Source organism: Dermacentor albipictus, chromosome 2 (assembly GCF_038994185.2).
Source record: "Dermacentor albipictus isolate Rhodes 1998 colony chromosome 2, USDA_Dalb.pri_finalv2, whole genome shotgun sequence".
Taxonomy (NCBI): domain Eukaryota; kingdom Metazoa; phylum Arthropoda; class Arachnida; order Ixodida; family Ixodidae; genus Dermacentor; species Dermacentor albipictus.
The window spans coordinates 198,885,296-198,910,577 of record NC_091822.1 but is presented as its reverse complement, the minus strand read 5'-3'; the positions used below and the strand labels follow the sequence as shown (position 1 = coordinate 198,910,577).

General features: G+C 48.4%; 1 protein-coding gene and 1 long non-coding RNA gene across 2 annotated transcripts in view; one reads left to right on the top strand and one right to left on the bottom strand.

Annotated features, from left to right (window-relative positions):
- Positions 1 to 25,282, bottom strand: part of Swip-1 (EF-hand domain-containing protein D2 homolog Swip-1) — a 91,709-nt gene that overhangs the window by 874 nt on the left and 65,553 nt on the right. Inside the window, exon 4 of the mRNA XM_065435334.2 lies at positions 21,844 to 22,006. Coding sequence (XP_065291406.1) covers positions 21,860 to 22,006 — 147 coding nt within the window. The 3' untranslated portion in view covers positions 21,844 to 21,859. The remainder of the gene's footprint in view (positions 1 to 21,843; positions 22,007 to 25,282) is intronic.
- LOC135904526 (uncharacterized) lies at positions 829 to 5,439 on the top strand. The gene is made up of 3 exons (XR_010565130.2): positions 829 to 1,274; positions 2,101 to 2,212; positions 2,424 to 5,439. It is a non-coding gene; the product is annotated as an uncharacterized lncRNA (long non-coding RNA).

The window sequence follows — 25,282 nt, the reverse complement described above, 5'->3', positions numbered from 1 at the left end:
CGTACAGCGTTGCATGCGCGTTCATTTCACGAACTTTAGTTCATCCTGTCCCACCTGGCCACAGCAACATCCGGTAGAGCACGGTCCAGATAACGCAGCGCAACAAAACACGGAGACCAACGCGAACCTACCCGCACGGCGCCTTTGCCACGGTACGAAATCTATGGAGCAACGCGTGTGAGCGCACAGAAAAATAACCAAGCCGCCATTGTGGCCTGAAAGGCGGGGCCACTACAGCAAAGAAATAAAACAGCAAAACAAAGGAGAACCTATTACGTCATTTCCTCCACACTTTTCTCCTAGCGCACGGAGGGGGTAGGGCCATAGAGTTTCCTACAAAATTCTTGTAGGAAACTCTATGGGTAGGGCCTCTCCTCAGTTTCCTTCCTCCATCGGCTGAAGGAACCATTAAGCCACGGACGCATGTAACAAGCGAGTGCAACGTCCATATGAATTTATCGCGGGCATGCCAGTGCCTTGAGACGCTTGGCGCGTTTCGATTTGGCCATCTGGACAAGCTCAATCGTTGCAATTAATAGCACTTGTGCGTGTTGGCGGCGTCTTCTGCACTGCGAAGAGTATAGATTGCGCTGAAATTTACAACAGTAAGATTTATATAGCGTAATATACAAAGCCACAATAACGTCTGAATCCACAAGCACAAAGATCAGACAAATCCATGTACCCATCATTCTCATGGCAGTACGACTGCAGCAGGGGTGGCACACTCTCAAGTTCAACAAATGGCCACAGAGGGCGAAAAAATCGACCGCGCGGCGCTGCTAAAGAAACAGGCATAGTACACCAATGAAAAAGGTTCCCCGTTGAGCGCATTATCTCCCGCTAGAGGCGCCGTAGTAAGCGCAATTTTAACCTTCAAACTTTCTTCAACAGTAAACGAAGCGTTTTTATTGCATGATAAAGACTACAAAAGTATAATTCCTAATTTTACATTGTACTTTTCATTACCAACTTTGTTGTTTTTTTGTCATTTTAAACGCAAAATAGCGTTCAGCATCATCGACCTCCCACGTGACCTCTGGCCTGGATTTAAAATTTTTACCGGTATATTCGCGTGCACGGCAGGTACGGATTCCTTAATTCGTACATTGGTTGGTTAATTTGTGCGAACACCAGTTTATTGCGCTTCGATATCTCGCGTTATTTAACTTGGAGTGTAAGCCTGAAAGCTAGGTTTCAGTCGTGAGCCATGTGGAACACGTCTGCATCGAAATGGGAGCCGGGTCCTGCTGCGACTGGGGACAGCAATACCGGTGAGTCGTTTAACATCACTGCTTCAATCGCTATGTAATTTATTCGTCTCGTTAACTTACAGGCGGAGGTAAGTTAACGAACTAGATGCTGCATTACATAAGGGCAGTCGGGACCCTCCGTTGCTGTTTCCGAAATAAACTTTCAGTTGCGAGGCCATCATTATGCATACATTCACGAAAGAGAAACGATATCGGAACGCGCGTCACATTTTTCATCTCGTTTTAGCCGTAGCCATAAGTGACTGAGTTGCCTTATCAATATATATATTTTTTTTCGAGTCCGCCGGCAACTTCTTTCGTTCACAGAACCGAATAACCTTTTGATAAACTGAAGCTTGAATTTAATGTATTAAACAGTTGCACACATGATAATTCACCCATATTTAGTACCTGTTGGTTCCAAATGTTCTTGCTGTTCAGTTTGGCTTACCTCAGGACATCTATTTTTGCAGTAGTGAAGCTGTCCATCACGTTCATGCACAAAAAGAATGCATCAATTCTAATAGCTTCACGTCTTTCATCTATTTGCTTGTGAAATCAGCAGTGTGATCTCTTCTAGTGTATAACCGAGCGCACAAATGTTCTTATTTGTGATCTTAATAATACTTAAGCTGTTGACATGCATTGTAGTTACGCAGACATTGATTTTACGGGGAGTAACCATATTTATTTACTATGCTGCTTAAGCGCCCTTGAACAAACAGTGTACATTTGCATGTGTTATGTCGTCACAAACCATTGCAATGTATATGTCGCACCTTTTCGCATTTTATATTGCAAAATTGTGCTTATTCAATTTCTGATGCAGTCAAAATTTCTGTTCCAGACATGCAGTAATGAGGATGGCACCAGTATAAAGCAACACACTCCATGCACTAAACAGAAGCTGCTGCCTGCTGCAACAAGGTCATTGTGTGGACTTTGGCTGCTACTACAAGGTAAACAACACCTGGTTCAGAAATAAATATGCCTGATATATGCTGTATTGGCTTGCTAGTCTTGAGATACATGTCATTTCTTTGTAGCAGACGATATGAACATTTGTTCATGTTTACAGTTCAGCATAATTAGTTCGAACATAAAAGAAAACACTACATGAGTTTGGATAATCTTTGCTGTATCTCATGTGCCATTGTTCTGCCCCAACAGAGTCTGTGCCAAGTACATCTTGGTCATCACGGGAGCCCCCATCTACACCAACAGGAAGGGGCTGGAGCTGAATTCACAAGACCACGAACAAAGAAGCCATTCCAGAATTATTTGGATGAGATATCAAGTCTACGGACGACTGTTTCAAGAGTGAAAAGAGCCTACGCCATCATTCCACCAGCACGGATATTGGCCGAGTCATCCAGGTACCTCAACAACAAAAAGTATTTGTCTTCAGATGTACCTGCAACCTCTGAACAAGCAGAAACGACGCTGGCTAAGAGTGTTCTGTCAGCTTGCCCTTCCTTAGGGAGCTCCCTGGCCTTGCCAATTCTTGCCAAGTATAATTTTGTTTCAATGAATGCACGCTTCTTCATTCCACACTTTTGTTAGAGATCATTCCTATTCCTCATACAAACATTAAAGGTCAACCGATTCTTTGCTCATACTTAATGCCAGTCACTGTCTAGTAGCATAACATATGTGTAGCAGTTCTTTCTAGTGTATGTTGCCATGTCCAATTCCTCTCCTGAAATAGCTGATGTGGCATTGGCGTGTGTCTTGCATTAACCTTTACACTGTGTGCTATGTAGCATTTAACTTTTGTTAATGTTTTTGGCTTTCAATGCTTGCAAGGTAGAGTGGCTTCTTTCTTGAATGCAAGCTTTCTCATTCCCATATTGAATTCCTAGTCTCATTCAGGATTGCTATTCTTGCTCGACAGCCTGTGTTTTTGTGCAAGCTACATTGAAGAGATTGATTGCAGAATATGGTTTCGGCGCTGTGCGACTTGGTACTTGTCACCGTGTTACGTTTCTCATATGTGGGAGCCTGGTCAGTTGCATTGGGAAACAGTCTCTCGAGGCAAGCACCTGCTCCTACAGTCTGCACATTGATATAGACTGCGAATTTACACGCACCGTGGTTGGTGCTCCCCGTTCCGTCCTTTCCTGCTGCTGCCGTGTGCAAATTTTGCTTGTGGCCTTCCTCAGCCATGATTTGGCATCAACGGAGACTCTCGTACATAATTACATGGTTCTAAGTGTATGAAGTTGATATCCACATTTGTGGAAAGGCCTGCAAAATAGTTATGTCCACAAAACCGACCATGTCCATATATAGAGAATGTGGCGGACCAAGTGTGAGTTACACATTAGTGGCATGCAATAGAACAAAAAGAAACATGCAGGTTGGAAAGGCGGTAACGCTAATATGCCGGGCACTCCATGTCGCTGTTGGCTGTGGCAGCAGATGCTTGCGTCACCCGATTGTTTCGCGATGCAAGTTGCTCACATTCAACGCCGACTGTCGGTGCAAACACGTGGGACACACTGTCCAATCTGCTTGTGCTGCTGGTTGTTGCTTGTTACCAGACTGCAGTGGGCGACGAAGGCAAGCGCTATGCCTACAGTCGGACGGTTGAATGTGCCGCAAGCAGCCCATGTGCGTGTATGCTCACTGTTGTCATGTAGATCGCAGCCAATGCATAGTGCCAATGTATAGATTGAGCGTTATGTTAGAGTATGCTGAAGTGATTTGATTACATAATCTTGTTTCAATGTTGTCCCACTTGGTCATGGTTGCCGTGTTACATTTCTGGGATGTGGCAGCCTGTTTAGTTGTATTGGCCAACAGCCTCTCGAGGTAAGCACCTGCTCCTGCAGTCCACACAGTGACACGAACTCCTTGTTTACATGTACTGTGATTGGTGCTCCCTGTTTGTCCTTTCCTGCTGCAGCCATGGGTAAAGTGTGCTTGTGGCCTTCTTTGTACATGATTTGGCGTGAACAGAGACTATCATACATGATTACATGGTTTGAAGTGTATGAAGTTGATATCCACATAGGTGGAAAGGCCTGCAAAAGTGGCTGCGAATTGGCGATTACCACAAAACAGACCACATCGATATTGAGAGCAGGTGGGGCACCAAGTGTGAGCGACACATTAGTGGCCACTGAAAGAACAAAAAGAAACGTGCATGTAGGAAAGGAGGTAACACTAGGATGCCAGGTAGTTCATGTCGCTGTGTTGGCTATGGCAGCAGGTGCCTGCATCACCCGATTGATTCGCAGTGCAAGTTACGGTGACTGTCATTGCAAACAGGTGGGGCACTGTCCAATCTGCTTGTGCTACTGGTTGTCACTCGTTACTAGACGACCATGTGCGACGTAGGCAAGCACTGTGCCTGAAGTCGGATAGCTGAATGTGCTGTATGCAACTTGTAGTGCGTGAATGCCCACTGTTGTCATGTGGATCTTAGCCAATGTACAGTGTATTGCCTGAACCTTATGCGGTGATTGAATGCAGAGTCTAATTTGATAATGGTCGCCGTGTTATGTTTCTTCGATGTGGCGACCTGGTTAGCTGCATGGGCAACAGTCTCCCGAGGTAACCATCTGCTCCTGCAGTCCACACAGCGACAAAGACTCCCAATTTACATGCACCGTAATTGGTGCTCTCCCCATTCGGCATTTCTTGCTGCAGCCGCCGGCCAAGTATGCTTGTGGGCCTTCATCGGCCGTGATGTGGCGTGAACGGAGACAGCACACGTTATTACATGGTCCGAAGTTGATAGCCACATGGGTGGAAAGGCCTGCAAAAGTGGCTGCAAAATGGTGATGCCCACATGGAGAATGTGGCGCACCAACTATGAGTTACACATTAGCGGCCCCCGGAAGAACAAAAAGAAACGTGCAGGTTGGAAAGGCGGGAACGCTAAAATGCCGTTTAGTCCATGTCGCTGTGTTGGTTGCGGCAGCAGATGCCTTGCGTCACCGGATTGCTTCGCAATGCAAGTTACGGCGACTGTCAATGCAAACAGGTGGTGCACTGCCCAATTTGCTTGCGCTGCTGATTGTCGCTCGTTACCAGATCGCCATGTGCGGCGACGAAAGTGAGCAGTTTACGAGCTCGCGTTAATGGTTTCAGCGCATCTCGACATGCAAATTTTATTTCTGATCTTGTATGAGAAGGTGCACTGGTTTTATTCTGCCAATAAAGTCGCACGTCCTGTTCACTCACTTGTGGCTTGTTTGTATGGGCGTCAGTAGAGGCTCTTTAGTCTCCTGGCCATTAAAACGCGGCAGCTGAGGCATGCCGCAAAGCCAGCGAGGCGAACACGGCGCGTACCCAGCGTACGGCACCGGTGTAAAGCGGCCATATTGAATAGTGTACTAAAAAAAAAGCATTTCCGCTTCCTGTTTAAGTAGCGCCATCTGTCGGGTTCCCCACTAAGTTCCATGCGCTGCCGCTTCTTATTTTCGAACCACTGTGGAAGGTACAGTTTCCCTTCTCTAAAGTTGTTCTTTATTCTATGACTGCAGCGCCAGACTTCTGAAGCGTTCCGAAGCCTGTCGTCGGAGCAGTCGTCGAGATTGAGAGCATTTCCAGCAACGTCATCACAACAAAGCGTCACAACACAGCAAAGCTAGCCTTTCTGGGTGGTACGGCGGCAGCATAACGGTAGTGCGAAAGACACGTGCGCCGTGAAGCTGTATGCGTAATTCTCTTTTTGAACTCGCGACGCATTCACGGACAAATTTTAAGAGTTGAAATGAGTGGTAATCGTTCTGCCGTCGTACGTTACGGTGGTTTCCAGTTTCTAAAGACCGCAGAAGCGAACGTATACAATGAAACTGTTGTGTACTTGACAAACTCTATAAATGCGGCTTATAATAATGGCAAGATTTGTGCGGTTTGCTACTTTCTGAAAAAAGCAATAGGGGCGGCTGTATAACGCTATTTTAGAGAGCACCGGCCTACACGTACCGTCATTTTTCAGGTTCGGGCAGTCAACTTTTGGAGCCAAGTGATAGATCAAAGCTTTGTGACATCACTGTCATTGTGTTCGCAAAAATCATCTACTAGACAAGCAGTTCGTCACAACAGCCGCCGTACTAACTACAACCCGCACTATTCAACCGTAGAGTAGCAGACGAACAGTTTCTAAAAGCGACACCAACGTACGGCCAACGGTTGAACGAGAGTGGGCGCAAGTGGCTCCCATAGGATCCGGATATCTGTGCAGGTCTGGAGTTCCAGTACGTCGCGGGCGTAGCCACGTGGTTTCGCATCTGCAAATTCCTCCTCCTAGAGCGAGTCACGCGTTCGGCTTGCGCGCTTGTTCTCTACCTCTGAGCTCGGGGAACGCAGGATCTGCCCGACTGTGCTTCGAAGGAAGGAGGCGACCAGTCGAAGATACCATACGAGTGTTCTTGCAGGGTGTCTACCAACCGGGAAAACCGGGAATTCTCAGGGAATTTGAATAGTCTGGAAATACTCAGGGAAAACTCAGGGAATTTGTGCTTCTATCAGGGAAAATTAGCTGTAACTTTATTGAAAGAGAACGAAAGTCGTGTTAACGATGGCTCCAGTAACAGAGGAATCGCAAGGAATGGTCATTGACGCCGTGTCATCGGCACGGTGTATTGCCAGAGTAGTTAACGACCGATTTTCCAGACGCCCGATTTTTCGGACATGCCCGATAATTAGCACGGCTTTGCGGCACCACCACATACTCCATATAGTCAATGTATATTGCCAAGACTGCAGGTCTGAAATAGTATTAATCAAAGCCACCACCGCCGCCATTTTGATTATCTCGCCGCTTCGAACCGGCACTCTCGCACGCAGATCCGCTGGCAGCCGTAACCACCACCGCGGCAACGTTAGGCCTAGCTGCTTGTACGTTCGCTGTTAAGCTTCTTGCCGTGCAGTGCCGTGTTTTTCATTGAAAAAATTCGCCGCTGTCAGCAATGGCACCGACTCCGCCTTTGTAATCCTCTTGATTGGCTTCGAAGCTCGCAGAGCACAATGAATTGCGTAATGCCAGTCTCCGAAAGTTGTCTTCGCCTCAGTACGGTAATGTTAGGCGGTGAAGCATAGAAAGCGTGGGAAGGGGCAATTGTCACGGGACGCAGTATGTATTCCTTAATTATATACGCGTGCACCCTCGTCTCATGTCACAGTACGAGCACCGATATGCCTAATAAGTGTACTGGCAGGCCTTAAGAGCTTTTTCGGACGCGCCAGTGGCAATTTTGGTCCTTAAGAGCAGTAAAGACATGGATTAATTTTTTTTTTTCGGACCGCCAGATTTTCGGATGTTTTTGCGACCCCTAGGGAGTCCGAAAAATCGGACGTTGACTGTAGAACTGACTAAGAGGATGCTTCGAATGATCCATGGGGTGAACGCGTGGCAGAAGGAAGATGAGAACAGAAAGTACCGACGCACTAAGGAATTAACGGGAAAGGAAACGTGCCGCCGCCTCTTTGAAGGAGCTTGAGCTCAAAAAACAAAGTGTTGGCTGACGCCGAGGTGCAGGTGTCCCTCATCCACACCAATTAAACTCTTTAAAGCAGTGAAACTCAACACTGGGATATTGTGTACGGGCTGAGTGTATGTCAGGACAGTTGAGGTTGACTTTCCAGGTTGACTTTCCAGCTGCTGAGAGAGGATCTTAGTTGTGACAAAGTTCAGGCCTCATACCGATGAGCTTGCTATCAGTTGATAGAAATAGCTCATATTCAAAAATATTTACTTATGTATGCATCTCCCTTTCATTCGTATTTGAAAATGTTCGGCTCAATTTGGAATGGGTTTTACCATTTTTATCGCTGTGCATTTTACTAACACCTTCCTTCTGTTTTCTTTTTAAATAATATATTGACACGTGTATTTATATTTATCGGGCGACCAGGTTTCACCGCCTAAGAAATCGTATCGCACAGCGCGGGACGCGCTTGAATGTATCCGAAGTTTCTGGAAAGTTATCGATGCTTCTATCCGCAGTCTGTTGTTGCCGAACGTTGTGTTATCTGATTTATTCGCCTGACGCGAATGATGTAGAACTTTATGGAAGGCACGCGGGTGCCAACGATTAGTCTGGAACATTCGACGATTGTGTATAAAAGCCGACGCGCTTGAACCGCTGATCAGATTTTCGACGATCGCCGACCGTGTTCGCCGCTATCGTTGTGCTATAAGTGTAGCCTGTTTTGTGGGCACAGGTTCGCCCAATAAAAGTTAGTTTTGTCTATCACAGTATTGCTACTGTGTTCTTAACGTCACCACCACGTGACATCTGGTGGAGGTGCTTTTGGTCCATGTACCGGACGCCCCCGACAAGCCGTGATCCAAGCCCGGAACGCAAAGACAACACCAACGCAGTCCCGGACCATCGAGCAAGCCGCCGTCTTCAACAACTGCTCCCGGAGCACGGACTTTTGCCTGAGACGACCAGAAAGATTGCCACCAAGTCCACCCCAATGGCAGCCCCGGCATCGCCCATCGTGCTACAGCACCCCAGGGAGCCTCCGACGTTCCGTGGTTCAACTTTCGAGGACCCGGAAGGCTGGCTTGAGACGTACGAGAGAGTCGCAACGTTTAACAACTGGAACAGCGACGACAAACTGCGATATGTCTTCTTCGCATTGGAAGACGCGGCCAGGACGTGGTTCGAGAACCGAGAAGCCACCCTAACGACCTGGGAACTTTTCCGAAGCAGCTTCCTGAAGACATTCGCAAGCGTCGTACGCCGAGAACGAGCCCAAGCGCTATTGGAAACCCGGGTGCAGCTACCTAATGAGACGACCGCGATCTACACGGAAGAAATTAGCCGTCTCTTCCGCCACGCCGACCCTGAAATGCCCGAGGAGAAGAAAGTGCGCCTGCTGATGCGTGGTGTGAAGGAGGAACTTTTTGCCGGAATGGTACGAAGCCCACCGAAGACCGTCGACGAGTTTCTTCACGAGGCCACCAGCATCGAGAAGACACTCGAGATGCGAAACCGGCAATTCGACCGCCGCGCGACCTCGACAAACATCGCCGGAGTTCAGTCACTGGCCGCCGACGACCTACGCGAGACTATCCGAGCTGTCGTGCGGGAGGAGCTACAAAAGCTGTTCCCATCATCACAGCCTCAAGTGGCTTCGATTGCCGACGCCGTGCGTGAGGAACTCCAACAACAACTTGGAGTAGCCCCTGAATCGCCGCAGCGTGAGCCGCAAGCGATGACCTACGCCGCCGTCGCACGCCGTCAAGGACCCCCTCCGCGACCACGCCAGGGCCCTGTCACGCCACAGTTTAGTCGTCCGCCGCCGCCAGCACGACCACCCGTCGCCCAGCGCACCTACGCGAGGAAGACGGACATCTGGCGTGCTCCTGACCACCGCCCGCTCTGCTACCACTGCGGAGAAGCGGGTCACGTCTACCGACGATGTCCGTACCGGGAGATGGGACTGCGAGGTTTCGCCGTCAACGCGCCGCGTCCACAGCTTGGCGAGCGCCCACGTGACATCGCCGATTACCTCGCCGCTACTCAGTGGAGCCCTCGACGGCCGTCCCGTTCGCCATCACCAGGCCGCTACCTGTCGCCGCAGCGCCGACCATACACTGGCCCAGCCCGGGGCCGGTCAGCGAGCCCATATCCGGAAAACTAAAAGCAGCAACCGATGGAGGTGCGGTTGCTGTTCGTCGAACTGACGAAGATCCTCCGCCGCCGACGAAGACGACGACGAAACGATCTCGACGACATAACAACGACACGCCGCCGTCCCGACGAAGTCAGGAAGGCAAGACTACACCGACGAACGACGACTTGACGACGCGACGTTCCAACTTCAGTTCAACACGACGCAGCCGTGATCCGACGCCACGACCTAACTGCAACGCCAGACAAAGAACCACCGACCTCGACGTGCTTCTCGACGGACACGCAGTCACTGCCTTAGTCGACACAGGGGCTGATTACTCCGTCATGAGTGGACACATCGCCGCCCAGTTGAAGAAAGTTAAGACTACGTGGGAAGGCCCTCAAATTCGAACCGCTGGAGGACACCTCATCACGCCGTCTGGAGTCTGCACGGCAAGAATTACCGTTCATGACCGGACTTACCCTGCCACCTTCGTTATCCTCCAACAGTGTTCACGAGACGTCATACTCGGCATGGACTTCCTGAACCAACACGGCGCAATCATCGACCTGAAGTCGAAGTCAATAACGCTGTCGGAAGATGAAGCGATATCGCCGGAGAGCCCTCGTAGTCACCACGCCTTGAGGGTGCTCGAAGATCAAGTGAGCATCCCACCTCGCTCCAGCATTGTCATTTCGGTCGGCCCTGAAACACCCGTTGACGTAGAAGGCGTCATCGAAGGCGACCAACGTCTACTGCTCGACCGTGAAATTTGCGTCGCAAGAGGGATCGCTCGACTGCACGGAGGAAACACGATGGTGTTGCTGACAAACTTCAGCCAGGAATTCAAGCACATCAACAAGGGCACGACGATCGCATACATCGAGGAATTTCAGGAAACCAGCGATGCGTTTGTCCTCTCGGATTCTGTTGCATCTACCCCGACGACCGCAGTTCCCGAGCCAGACTTCGACATAAATCCAAGTCTCCCCGTGATTAAGAAGCAACAGCTCAGAAGTCTGCTTCGACGATACAAAGACTGCTATTCGACGTCATCGAGGATTCGACAAACCCCAGTCGCAAAGCATCGCATAATAACAGAAGAGTGCGCTCGACCACTCCGCCAGAGCCCTTACCGAGTTTCGACGCGAGAACGCGAAGCTATAAGACACCAAGTCGACGAAATGCTGCGCGACGACATCATCCAGCCGTCGAAAAGCCCGTGGGCGTCTCCAGTTGTTTTAGTGAAGAAAAAGGACGGAACCCTACGTTTCTGCGTCGATTATCGTCGATTGAACAAAATCACGAAGAAAGACGTATACCCCCTCCCACGGATAGACGACGCATTGGATCGGCTCTGCAATGCTAAATACTTCTCATCGATGGACCTCAAGTCTGGCTACTGGCAAATAGAGGTCGACGAAAAGCGAAAGACCGCCTTCATCACGCCAGACGGCCTCTACGAGTTCAAGGTTATGCCATTCGGACTGTGTTCGGCACCTGCAACGTTCCAGCGCGTCATGGACACAGTATTAGCAGGACTGAAGTGGCAGACCTGTCTCGTTTACTTGGATGACGTCGTCGTCTTCGCCGGGAATTTCGACGATCACCTCAAGCGGCTTGCGACAGTACTTGAAGCCATCAAGTCGTCAGGGCTTACTCCGAAGCCGGAAAAATGCCGCTTCGCTTATGATGAGCTTCTGTTCCTAGGCCACGTAATCAGCAAATCTGGTGTCCGTCCAGACCCGCAAAAGACAGCTGCAATCGCACAGTTACCGCAACCCATCAACAAGAAGGCAGTGCGTAGGTTCCTTGGCATGTGTGCCTACTATAGGCGCTTTGTCGAGGACTTTTCACGCATCGCGGAGCCGCTAACACATCTAACGAAATGTGATGTCGAGTTCAAGTGGGAAACACCGCAGGCCGACGCATTTGAAGAACTCAAACGACGCATGCAGTCGCCGCCGGTACTTGCGCACTTCGACGAGTACGCCGATACAGAAATCCATACTGACGCCAGTAGCCTAGGCCTCGGTGCCGTTCTAGTCCAGAGGAGAAACGGAGTCGAACAGGTGATAGCCTACGCTAGCCGGTCGCTGTCAAAAGCGGAAGGCAACTATTCTACGACCGAAAAGGAATGCCTCGCCATCGTTTCGGCTACAGCTAAATTTCGCCCTTATCTTTATGGCAGGCCATTCAAAGTCGTCAGTGACCATCACGCGTTGTGTTGGCTAGCGAATATAAAGGATCCTTCAGGACGACTCGCGCGGTGGAGCCTCAGACTACAAGAATACGACATCACTGTCACCTACAAGTCCGGACGAAAACACTCCGATGCCGATTGCTTATCACGCGCCCCCATTGACCCGCCGCCGCAAGACGACGAGAATGACGACGCCTTCCTCGGAATGATAAGCGCGGAAGACTTCGCTGCACAGCAACGGGCAGACGCGGAGATAAAAGGCCTCGTCGAATATTTGGAAGGGCACACCGACGTTGTCCCCAGGGCATTTAAGCGCGGATTATCTTCCTTCACGCTTCAAAACAATCTACTCGTGAAGAAGAACTTCTCCCCAGTCCGCGCCAACTACCTTCTTGTTGTCCCGTCAGGACTTCGTCCAGAAGTATTGCACGCCCTACATGACGATCCGACCGCTGGACACCTAGGATTTTCCCGGACACTATCAAGGATACAAGAAAAGTATTATTGGCCGCACCTGACCGCCGACGTCGCCCGTTATGTCAGAACATGCCGAGACTGTCAGCGACGCAAGACACCGCCGACAAGGCCAGCCGGATTACTACAGCCAATCGAGCCTCCTTGCCGACCATTCCAGCAGATCGGGATGGACTTGTTGGGACCCTTTCCGACGTCAACAACCGGAAATAAATGGATCGTCGTGGCGACGGACTACCTCACCCGCTTCGCTGAAACTAAAGCACTGCCGAAAGGTAGCGCAGCCGAAGTGGCAAAATTCTTTGTCGAAAACATCCTGCTGCGACATGGTACCCCAGAAGTCCTCATCACCGACAGAGGAACGGCCTTTACAGCGGAGCTCACCCAAGCCATTCTGAACTACAGTCAGACAAGGCACAGGAGGACAACGGCCTACCACCCGCAGACGAATGGTCTTACGGAGCGGCTGAATAAGACCCTCGCCGACATGCTAGCGATGTACGTGGACGTCGAACACAAGACGTGGGATGCGGTCCTGCCGTACCTAACATTCGCTTACAACACGGCGGTGCAAGAAACAACACAGATCACGCCGTTTAAGCTGGTTTACGGCAGGAATCCGACGACGACGCTCGACGCCATGCTGCCCCACGTCACTGACGAGGAAAATCTCGACGTCGCTAGCTATCTCCAGCGCGCCGAAGAAGCCCCACAGCTCGCCCGCCTGCGGATAAAGAACCAGCAGAGGACCGACAGCCGACACTACAACCTCCGACGACGCTTTGTTGAGTACCAGCCCGGTGACCGTGTTTGGGTTTGGACCCCTATACGCCGACGAGGACTGAGCGAGAAGCTTTTGCGTCGCTATTTTGGACCGTACAAGATCATCCGACGTATTGGTGCACTGGACTACGAGGTCGTGCCAGACGGCATTTCGCTGTCACAGCGGCGCCGCTCACGACCTGAAATTGTCCACGTTGTGCGGCTCAAGCCGTACCACCAGCGTTGACGAACTTTGGCACTTCGCGTAACTGACCTTTGGACTTTATTTCTTTTCGTTGTTTTGTTATGTTTAATAAGTGTCCCTTTGTGTTTCGCTCTCTTTGTAGCATCGGGACGATGCTTTTTAAGAGGGGGGTATTGACACGTGTATTTATATTTATCGGGCGACCAGGTTTCACCGCCTAAGAAATCGTATCGCACAGCGCGGGACGCGCTTGAATGTATCCGAAGTTTCTGGAAAGTTATCGATGCTTCTATCCGCAGTCTGTTGTTGCCGAACGTTGTGTTATCTGATTTATTCGCCTGACGCGAATGATGTAGAACTTTATGGAAGGCACGCGGGTGCCAACGATTAGTCTGGAACATTCGACGATTGTGTATAAAAGCCGACGCGCTTGAACCGCTGATCAGATTTTCGACGATCGCCGACCGTGTTCGCCGCTATCGTTGTGCTATAAGTGTAGCCTGTTTTGTGGGCACAGGTTCGCCCAATAAAAGTTAGTTTTGTCTATCACAGTATTGCTACTGTGTTCTTAACGTCACCACCACGTGACAATATATATTAATCCTTACTATTCAAACTGGATTAAGTCATTTTTTTTTTTTGTTTCAACATGCTTACTAGAGAGTGGCAGCATCGGGCAACGTGGTGTCCAGCCTGTCTTGACATAAAACAAAGTTCTGGCTCATTCAGGGAATTTCGCAAAGGTGCTCAGGAAAAACCTGGAAAAATCAGAGAACTTTGAAATGTCAACTTGGTAGACATCCTGACTTGTTTTGCTGGACACAGGTTCGCCCAATAAAGAGTTAAATTTGTAACTCACAGTTTTGACACTGTGTCGTTCTTCACTGCCACTACCACGTGACAATATAATCATAATACAAAATAGTGTCGGCCAGTTCTTTCTGAACAGTGAGCGGCGCAACCGGTGGAAATGCTTCGTCCGCCGCAGCTGCTAAACTGGCTGCCCGAGCTAAAATTACTGTATATATGCTACCAAAGGTAGCATATATACAGTAACTCTAGCCTGGGCAGAAGCTCAGCGCCGCCGCCGAGAGGACCCGGTCGTTCAGAATCGAAATATTTGCCACAATATATCGCGAATTCAAAACGCCTTAACTGCTGCTCTCAAAATTCGCATTAGTGAGTATCGTAATCGTCGGTGAACTTTTTTCTCTAAGGTTTGTAGTAGGCCTGACAACTTGCACAAATACATGTGGTTCTGCTCATGTGCACGAGGTTATATGTTCATGCTTTCTTCTCATAAACGGCAGTTGGAAGTCAGCGCAATTGTCCCTGTCGCTTCTTGTGTTCTGTGTCTGCTCTTGCGCTGGTTATATATGGAATACCAACTAGCCCGGTCTCGCGGCTTGCTTCAGTCACTGGCACTGGTGGCCAGTCGACGCTCGCGTGGTATATACTGCTAAAAGAATCGCTCGACTGTTGTACTTGGAACTTGTGTCCGGCGACTTCAGTATACCACCGTCACAGTTTGTTATTCATAATGCATTAAAGCAAGAGTGCTGCCTACGAAGCAGCGTCCCACGTGCACTGATGTTCCATTGACGGAACCTCATTTTAGGGAAAGGGTGTAGTCAATGGTAGTCGCGATCCATCTGGTCTTTCTTTCAGCTTTGAATAAGAGGATGATCGCGTGTCGCTTTAGAGGTGCGGGTACCTGGTAGTGTTGACGCATATAGCATTGTGTACAGTAACCCTATAGTCGCATACAACTCAAGTCTAACCGCCAGCCACTGTTCCTCCGCGACGCTGCAAACAATTCGTGATTCAAACATTCCCTGTTACCCAAATTAGGCGGTAACCACAAAAATAAAATTATAAGCGTGTAGTTTTGTACGTGTTCACTCGTCTATTATAGCGGAATGGTGAAAGCATAATTCTTTATTGAACTGAAATAAAACGCTTGCTTTACTGCAACTATTTATTGTGAAGTTTCACTTCAGTTGGCAGTGAAGTTTCATGAGTAAAATGGGGTAAGCAGTGAAATGAACTGTATCACGGATTTTCGAAGAGAGAAATGCTCAGAGAAATGCTCAGACTCCATACACTTTGTCAATGTCTGTTGCACACCTCATCACTTCCGCCGATGAAAAGATTCTTCAAGAATAGCAGACGCCCCGGAGGCATCAAGTACTACGCCATTTTGAAATCGTCGCATGGCGACGATTTTGTCGGTTGCCAACTGCTGTTTTTTCCTCTTTTTTTTAAAGTTGTGTCCTACCATAGTAGCGATTGAACTCGTGCTGTGGTCTGCAGAAGTTCGCTAAGCGCGAGCGACTATGGGGAGTCGCGACTGGCTGGTCGAGGCACTTCGCCTGTTTTCGCAGGCTTCTTTCACGCTCGGCAAAACACTTTTATCAAGAATGTATCGAGCAGCAGAAAGTTGTACCGGGAGTGTTTCATGTTGCTCAACAATTTTCTCATTGACACTTTTCATCTAACTGTAATATTTGATAAGATGATTTATTAATTAAGCCTAATTATCTCATTATACGGAATGCAAAAGATAATCTGAGTATCTCCGAGCAACGGCAAACAACATTACCTTGGCTATGTCCAGCTACGTGGCACTTGCATATTTTGAATGTTTGGTTCAAGTTATGTGGGACACCCCGTATAGCTGGTCAACTGTCCCGAACTTCTCGGCATAGTGCACGAGAACTTGCACGACTTTGCGCTAACGTGAGTGAAACTAAGGCATACGTGCGTGTTTGTTTGTACCGCGCCCATTGGGCTTCGTTAGCCCGCTAACGATGGGTTGAAACGCCGCTTTCAACACCTTCCCCGCCGCTCACGGACACATTGCGCTATCGGACGTGAAGGAGGAGAACTATACAGGGGCGTAGCCAGGGGGGGGGGGGGGGGGGGCTTATGGGGCTTCAGCCCCCCCCCCCCCCCGAAATTTTTTCGCGCTGTCCATGCACCGCCGACCAAAGCAACTCCCGGCGCAGAAAATCATTCTGGATTTTGTCTAGAACGTATTTTTCATGCTCAAAAAGCCATCTCACCGCAAAAATTGCGAACTCGGGCTGGATTTCGCGGCAACGCCCATGCACCGGGAGTCACATAACGCAAGCAGCCCCATCCGAGCACAAAGTTTCAAGGGCGTTTTGATGGCGAACGGGCTCGCCGCGGCATCTCGCGGAGGCTGCGGAATCTACACTCTATCATGGAATCTACGGAGCGCGTGGATGTCAATTCCGAAACTTTATGTGCATAAAGTTCTCATAAACTTTTGATCTGAAAGGTGCATTGATATTTCCAAACGTGTGCTTTAAATTTTCAATTGCGTAACTCTTTAAGTTTAATGTTCCCATAAATATTTGACGCCAAAGGTGCATTAACTTTTCCGAAGTCGCACATCGGGCCATACAACGAGACTAGCCAAATCAACGCACAATCAGACAAGTTGACAAAGCCCGCAGCGAGGCCCGATGAGACGAAGCGTTGTGGTAGTTCATTCGTGCCGTCATGTCACATAAAAAATATCAATTTTTTTTTTGTCACCTGCGCCAAAGCATCCAGTGAAGACACTAAAGCCAGCCAAGGTAACTACGTTCTTATTTATTTTTTCTACTACGACTTTTAATTACGAAGACCACGTTGAGCCTCTTCAATTTTGTTGTTCTCGCTCCCCTACCCGGGGGCTGCCAGAGCCAGCCAGAGCGCATGCGTTTTTCTCGTGTTGCCCCGACCACCGCGCGGCGCACTTCTGTGCGCCTTCGGTTTTCTCTGGCCGAGTGCATTATCGGAGTGCAGAGTTTTTGGACGCTTTCTAGCTAGCAGACGAGAAAAAGAAACAATGGTCGCTCACCGCCATCAATGTGGGGACTCGACGGATTGCACCGCGTTCGCTTGAGCGCAACCTCTCCAGAAAGTCTTGTCTCGCCAGTGTAGGATACCGAGCAGTATTCACATGGCTCTTCGTGAACCAAGCGTCTCGTGTTTTCTTCGATATTCCTTTAATAGCCACATTAGTTGCCCAAAGTGGGCATTCGATTGTCACCAACATACTTTCCCTTGCGTATTTTTTTTTTTTCGTTACGGTTCCCCCGCCCCACAAAAGGAAATAAAAAAATGTTGCGGCGCAGCGAATTGTCGCATGGTGAAAGTTCTATTTTGTTACTTCCTTTGCGGAAAGTAATGGACCATGGGACGCTTCAGCTGCCGGATGCTCATTACATTACTGCGATAGCAATTAAATGGAGACTCTAGGCGCATTCCTGCCGTCGCCGTCGCCCTCATGTTCCGCATAAAGTCTAAGGGCGATAACATCGTGACCGCGCGCCGCATGCTGTATGTGCGAGTGAAAGCGTGTGGGGGGGGGGGGGATGGGTGAGCCGATGATGGTGGCTCAGTCTTGCGTGCGCAAAGGAGAAAAGCGGGGAGCAAGCGCGCCGCGCCTTCCGTCGCGCGTGATACATCGGGGGGAGCTCGTGGATGGAATTGGGGCGGGATATAGGATTCTGTGAATCTGTGATTGCGCAACATGTTTATTTGGCTTGTTTGACCCATTATGTACCATGACTTTTTCTTAGATACGTAGATTTATTGGAAACTTATACGTATGTTTAGATATCTTGCTGCGAGGTATTGTGTATACGTGCAGTGAACTTTGTTTCCTGTGGCAATTTTTTGCCCTTTATCAAGCTGCATCTTAGCATTTGTATATTCCATTGTATCTTCGCATTTCTAATGTACGAGGGCGAGTCAAATGAAAGTGAGCCTACCCACCCCGCGCAATGATGGTTCTGTTCATTATCTGCAAGGCCTGCGCGTAGCACGCAGGCATCTCTCATTTACAAAAGTGGCACACAGGTGTGAGCGTAAATGTTCGTTAATGCGCTCATAAACTTGGTTGAACATGGTTGCGTGACGTAGTGGACGCTGCAGAAGTTGAGCAGCGTGGTGCCGTGACGTTTTTGACAGGTGAAGGTGTTTCCCAAAAAGAAATTAATCGCCGTATGGCTGCCGTGTACGTTGAACATTGAATTTCATTGGCCACTGTGAAGCGTTAGAACAAACGGTTCAAAGAAGGACGTGAAAGTTGCAAAGACGATCCCAGACTGGGACTAAGTCATCGTGCAATCACCCCTAACAAAATTTCAAAGGTTGATGAGCTGATGACACAAGAACGGAGGATAAGCATCGATGAACTGGCAGAGCGTGTGAACATCAGTCACGGTTCGGTTCACCGTCACCGTTGACGCCATAATTCATGAACATCTCGGTTATCGGCTCTTGTGTGCGCAATGGATGCCCAAGATTTTAAATCTCCGCCAGAATACGGAGAAGTTCGGCGCTGCCTTTACTCATCTGATCCGGTATTACAATAAGGGTGACGATTTCTTGTCTGCAAGTGTGATCGAGGACGAACCATGTACTACGAGCCTGAAACACGACGGCAAAGCTTACAATGGAAACACTTGAATTCACCACCCCCCAAAGAAAGCAAAGGCCACCATTTCCGCCGGAAAGGTGTTGACTTTTATTTTTCGATCGTCAGGAGCCATTACTGATAGAATTTACTGAATCTTGAGAGACTATCACTTGTTTACGATATTGTGAAACGCCGGATCGCCTGCGTGTCGCAGTCAAGAACAAACTACATGAAAAATTGACGAATGGGTTCATCTTGTTCCACGACAATGCCCATCTCCAAGTCGCTGATGTGGTTAATATAAAACTGGCGAAGTTCAAGTGGTAAATGCTGCAATATCTGCCATACAACTCAGATCTGTCGCCTTGCGACTTCCACATTTTGGGGCAACCGAAAAAACAGCTCATGGGAACCAGATTCGTCTCGGACGATGACGTGAAAGTCAGTTGCAGATGTTTTGAAGCAGGTACCCAAGGAGCTTTATGAGACGGGAATTACGCGACTCGTTAATGAATGAGAGAAATGTCTAAATGTCCAAATTCTCATGGAGGCTATTTTAAATAAAGTACCCCGTTTGTCATATATTTGCATTGGCTCACTTTCATTTGACTCGCCCTCGTATACTCTGCAGAACTCCTGCTTCTGATACGTGCTCTCTGCTGCCAGTATAATTTCGGTGCAATTACTCACGATACACGACCGGTGATAGATGTTTCTACGTAATACATTGGAACAAATGACGGTGTCATTGAGATTTTTTACTGGCCGTTGCATATGTACAAGGATGTAAACAAGGACCTTGAATGACAAAGTTTCATTAACATATTTGTCCTCAACTTGTTCATTTCATGGCCTTTACATTTTTCATATCAGCGACATGCACTGCTTTGCTGATTTCGAACTGATGTAGTTCTAAAGTTCATGTGATATTTTCTGTATTATTAAATAGACAAAAACATGGAAGCATTGACATCAGTTACGTTGGGCACGATTTTTGGCGCATACGAATATAATATTTTATGAAAAAATACGTATTTCGCTTGTATTGACAGTGCGTAGCGTTCAAAAATTCGTTTGCAGCATCTTTGGCAATGGCAATGAGGTTATTATTCATGTATTTGATCCCTAGGCAAGTTATTTAAGAGGAAGCTTAGCTTGGGCGCAACTCCAACGCGGCCTATTCAGATACATGTAAAACGCAGAAACGCTTTTCTGAGATAACTCCTGAATCGCTTTTATTGAAATTTGTTGCATCTGAGAGAGTAAGTTAAATTCTAGTGTCTGTTGGAAGCGGAATTTCGATTTAGGGCCGGAACTTTGTTTGAAATATTTTGAAAAATTCGAAACTTCGAAAAGAAATAGGACGAAGTTTACAAATTAAGAGCTCTGCATCAAGAACAGATATCGCAGTTCTGTACACGGCACCCACTACACCATTCAAAGCGGACAAATTCGATATGTCTATTTGTATCTTACCTGAATTGGTTATGTTGTGTACAAGGGTTCTGCATGAGCCGTATTTCCATAATACTTAATTTCTTGAGACTCATGTGTAACATATCAGTTTTATCCGCTGTAGACGTACTATTATGTGCAATTCACGGAATTGTGATATCAATTTTCATTGCTGATTTACAGATTTCTAAACTTAATTCTTTCGTTTTCTGAAACTTTTCGATTTGTGCCACTTTTCAATAAAATATTGACGACATAAATCGAAAATTCGAAACAAGCAGGCACTAGAATGTAAGTTTTTCTTTTAAATGCAACAAATATAATCAAATTTGGTGCAGTGGTTGCCGAGAAAAACGAATTTTCCTTCTACGTGTATTTAGATAGGAGAATCCGACCTAATTTTTCCTCTTAAGAGGAGGCCGAGCTGCAATGTGAGCCCCCCCCGAACGAAATTTCTGGCTACGCCACTGGAACTATATGTATTGTTTGCTAAGCAGTTTGCTTTTTCCCCGCCAGGCATTAATTCTTTAACGCACTAGGATGTTTCGCGATCGTCAAAGCAAAAAGCGAAAATGGCCGCCTCCGGGAGCGGCGCGCGCGCTTCCAAAGATCGCAGATCTCGCGATTGATTTTGTCGAGTGATCGAGCAGCTGCGACTTTGATGATGCTGCCTTTTCATCGGACTTTGAGAGCGACGTCGACGCAAGCCAGCCCGCAATATCGGCGGCCGCAGCCCGGCACTTGCACTTAGTTTTATAGTGAAATACCTGTTCAATGAAACATTTAGATTTTTGTCGATGACAGTGATTATTAGAAGGCAATACATTTTGCATATTTCATCATTTTTGTTACATATTTTTCTTAGTAGATACAAACGTGTTTTTACAAACTTTGTTCAGTTTTGTCCCATAATCTTGAATCTGGCAATTTATATCTTTCTTTATATGGCATGCATCTCGTTAATAAAACTGACATGCGTGAAAGTCGCATTCATTGTGCTTTTTGTTTATGTATTACGAAAAATAGTGAGTGCAGTAGTTCCTTTAGAAAAATATAATCTGGTGTAACCAACAAGAAACGCCTATTTTCCCCGTGCACGGGGACAGAGTTAAGTACACGGCGGCGAAATCGACGTACGTACGTGTGTGTGTGTGTGTGTGTGTGTGTGTGTGTGTGTGTGTGTGTGTGTGTGTGTGTGTGTGTGTGTGTGTGTGTGTGTTTGTGTGTTTGTGTGTTTGTGTGTGGCTGTGGCTGTCTCGCTCGCTGTCCCCGGGCTTCGCTTGATTCGCCCCGCGAGTGCTGCGAAGATGCGCGGCCGGCGAATGCCTATGCCTGCCACCCGGACGCCGTCTGCGTGCACGCTGCGACGCCGTCAGTCGAGCTACGGCCACCGGGACGGCCGGCTGCTGGGATCATTTCGCGATGTCATCCAGCTCACATAGGGGCCCCGTATTACGGGCGCGCCACCCACCTGTGGCGCACCCTCGCTACGTGGCGGCGGCGTTCTTGAAGAAGTTTGCCTTCTCCATGAAAGCAGCCTGCCGCTTCTTGCGCTCTTCTTCTTCGATCTTTCGCTCCAGCTGCTCCTGCTTGATCTCCTCCTCGAACCGGTTGCCTCGGTTCAGCTCCATCGCCTGCGCACAGACACAAGTTGCTTTATGGGTGCACCTCCGCGAGCACGCACGCACACGTGCTCGGCCGAGTTATATCTGCGTGAGAAATGAGCACGTTCAAGGATTTAATGGAGAAAGGTACCCCTCGACCTGCAAGGACGACGTTTCCCAGTAGCTTACAACGATGTTCAGGTAGTCGTCAGTTACCAGGTATTTGCATGTCTGTGTGAACACGTTTCGAACATGCCTGCGGCACATGTGCTGACTTATCGTCCTTTCTATGTGCTTGGAAGGGCGTTCGTGCAATACTGCATTACGAGGTACGTCCCAAAAATTCGTGCAGTGAGTCAGCGAAAGAGAGAGAGAGAAAAGAAAAGAAAGTGTAGCGGCGTCGCTCTCTCTCGCCCTCTCCACTCGAAAGAACCCGCTGGCTTCTAGTACGAGCCGGACTGCAGTATGAGAAGGCAGCGTTGTATGCGTGCACTTTTGTGCAACAAAGGATCAATATCAAATTTCTTGTGAAATTTGGCAAGAATGGTGCAAGAGGACAATGGAAAGGATATCCTAAAGGAAATAACTGTTCGACTAGGTTCGCGTTTTCGGGAAGGCCATCAATAGCCGGGCAAGAAAACAAGAGTTCAGGATCGCTAGTCAGCCACACAGTCTGTGAAGGAGTACGTTTACCTAGGTCAATTACTCACAGGGGACCCTGATCATGAGAAGGAAATTTACAGAAGAAAAATGGGTTGGAGCGCAATCGGTAGACATTGTCAGATCCTGACTGGAAGCTTACCATTATCATTGAAAAGAAAGGTGTACAATCAATCATTCTACCGGTGCTGACATACGGGGCAGAAACTGACAAAGAAGCTCGAAAACAAATTAAGGACCGCATAAAGAGCGATGCAACGGAGAATGTTAGGCGTAACCTTAAGAGACAGGAAGAGAGCGCTGTGGATCAGAGAGCAAACGGGTATAGCCGATATTCTAATTGGCATTAAGAGAAAGAAATGAAGCTGGGCAGGTCACGTTATGCGCAGGTTAGATAACCGTTGGACCATTAGGGTTACAGAAAGGGTACCAAAAGAAGGGAAACACAGTCGAGGACGGCAGAAGACAAGGTGGGGAATGAAATTAGGAAATCCGCAGGCGCTAGTTGGAATCGGTTGGCACAGGACAGAGGCCATTGGAGATCGCAGGGAGAGGCCTTCGCCCTGCAGTAGACATAAAATAAGCTGCTTCCGCTGCTTATGATAATAATATAAGTAAGGAAAATTCAAGATCAGGGCGCCCCTCCACCGCGTGCGAACATCGATCGTGTGCGTCCGCTGATGCTGCAGTGCCCGCCGAATAACTGTTATAAGATAGCAGAAGCATTTGGCATGGGAAAGTCATTCGTTCATCGGATTTCGACTGAAAATTTCGAAGTGAACAAAGGTTCACTTTACGCCAAGATGGTGCCGAAGTTAACTGCTGACGCCTGCAGCAAGATGTTGCGACGAAAAGAATGTTGCATTGATTGCAAAACTTGAGACGGCAGCAATGAGTTCTTGCAAAGGTCCGTCACCGGAGAAGAAAGTTGCGTTTACGAATACGACATCGATGTGAAGTCACCGAGCAAGGAGTGGAAAAAGAAAGAGGAGCCAAGCTAAAAGAGAAAGCGCGGAAGAACAAAGTCACGTTGGTGGTACTTTTTGACTGCCATGGAATCCGCCTCTTTCACGGCGCGACGGCGCATGCGCCCTGCCCTAGCGGATTAGTCGCGAAACGTTTTGGAAGGGACGCGCCGCGCGCCAGAAAAAAAGCGCTTGGAAGCGCGCTGTTGCGAACGCTCGTGCCATGTACCGCGTTGAAACTCTACTGGTAGCTCGACGTCGGTGCGGTGCCGAAAACGTGCGTAAAACTGCAAGTACACTTTGAAACAGAAAAGGGCCAGGGCGTAGTCCGAACTGCACCGTGGACCACGTAGTTGCCGCCTTGCATTGACAGTTGTCAAATTTATCGCTAAACCACTGCGTTACACTTGGGCGACACTTCAAAAATACGTTGCTGACGCAGTCGTCTTGCAGCGTCGGCCCACTGTTGCAGGTGGTGGCAGCGCGTGCCTCACTCCATGCATGTACTGTTTTAAGGCGCGGTAACATTGGGTCGATACGAGACCGACAAGACGCTGACGCCGACGATTGGCCGACTATTCAGCACTGTGTCACTGAGACCATTTGATCGTAATAGGCCGACAACGACGCAACCGACGGGTGCGAGCTGTCATATAGCGCGACGGGCTTTGGTGTCGAAAGCACCGACAAAATCAGCGTGCCGACAGTGATAGCGCTTGATTGAACCCTGCGTGATCAGCCGTCGAACCGGCAACGCGATAGCTGCAGCTCATTCACTTGTACATATAATTATTCGTGCTCAAAATTCGTCGACATGCCTTCGAAGTTGAAATGCACGAGCTTCAGTCCTCTCAAGCCGTGCGCGTGAAGTTTGAGTCAATGTTGATCCTGTTTAGAGAAGTTTGGATTAGGCCTGACCCCGTCGAATTCGTGCACCCGCTATCGATGGAGCTGGACGTTAAAAAAATAAGCACTTCCTTTCGTAAAGAAACCGCTCTTATAGTTAGGTTGCGGCCCGAAAGCGATTTGATATCTACTCTTCATTTCGCACGGCATGTACACAGTAAGCGGCAAGCGGCGACACAGCGCTGTGCCAACATCTTGTACTTTGGTCACCGTTCCCGACCGCTGCCGGTTGCATTCCCGTAAATGGCGGGTCTGTGTGTGTGTTGTTATGCTGACATTTCTTAATTGCAAAGAAGCATTGTTTACCTCTGCGTCAAACAGGAAAGAAGAGAAAGTGCATTCGATACAGCAGCATAAACTCGCTCAGTTGCCAACGGTGTCAGCGATGGCATCCGCCTTTTCGCGAGAGAACTGCACGGCGTATAAATTAACAAAAGCGAGAATCAGTAGTAACAGTCCGTAATATATATGCGTGTTGATCAAAGTTGCAGTTGTTTAAGGGAGTCGGCCGCTCATACTGAGTCGTCTGTATGTTTTGCTACGTTTTGAGATTATTTCACATCAGCGTTGCGCCGTTTCTACAATAACCGAAGCTAACAGCGATATGAAGCTGTAGATGTAAACAAATTCACCACTTTAGCAAATCCACGTGTAAGGCTGCGATCGAAGCCTTCTTGAATATGCGAAATGTTTAGTGAATGGGTAAAAGGAATACAAAAAGCGATGTGCAATCGCAGACATCAGCTACAACGAACTAAAGGCAGCAGTGTCGGCA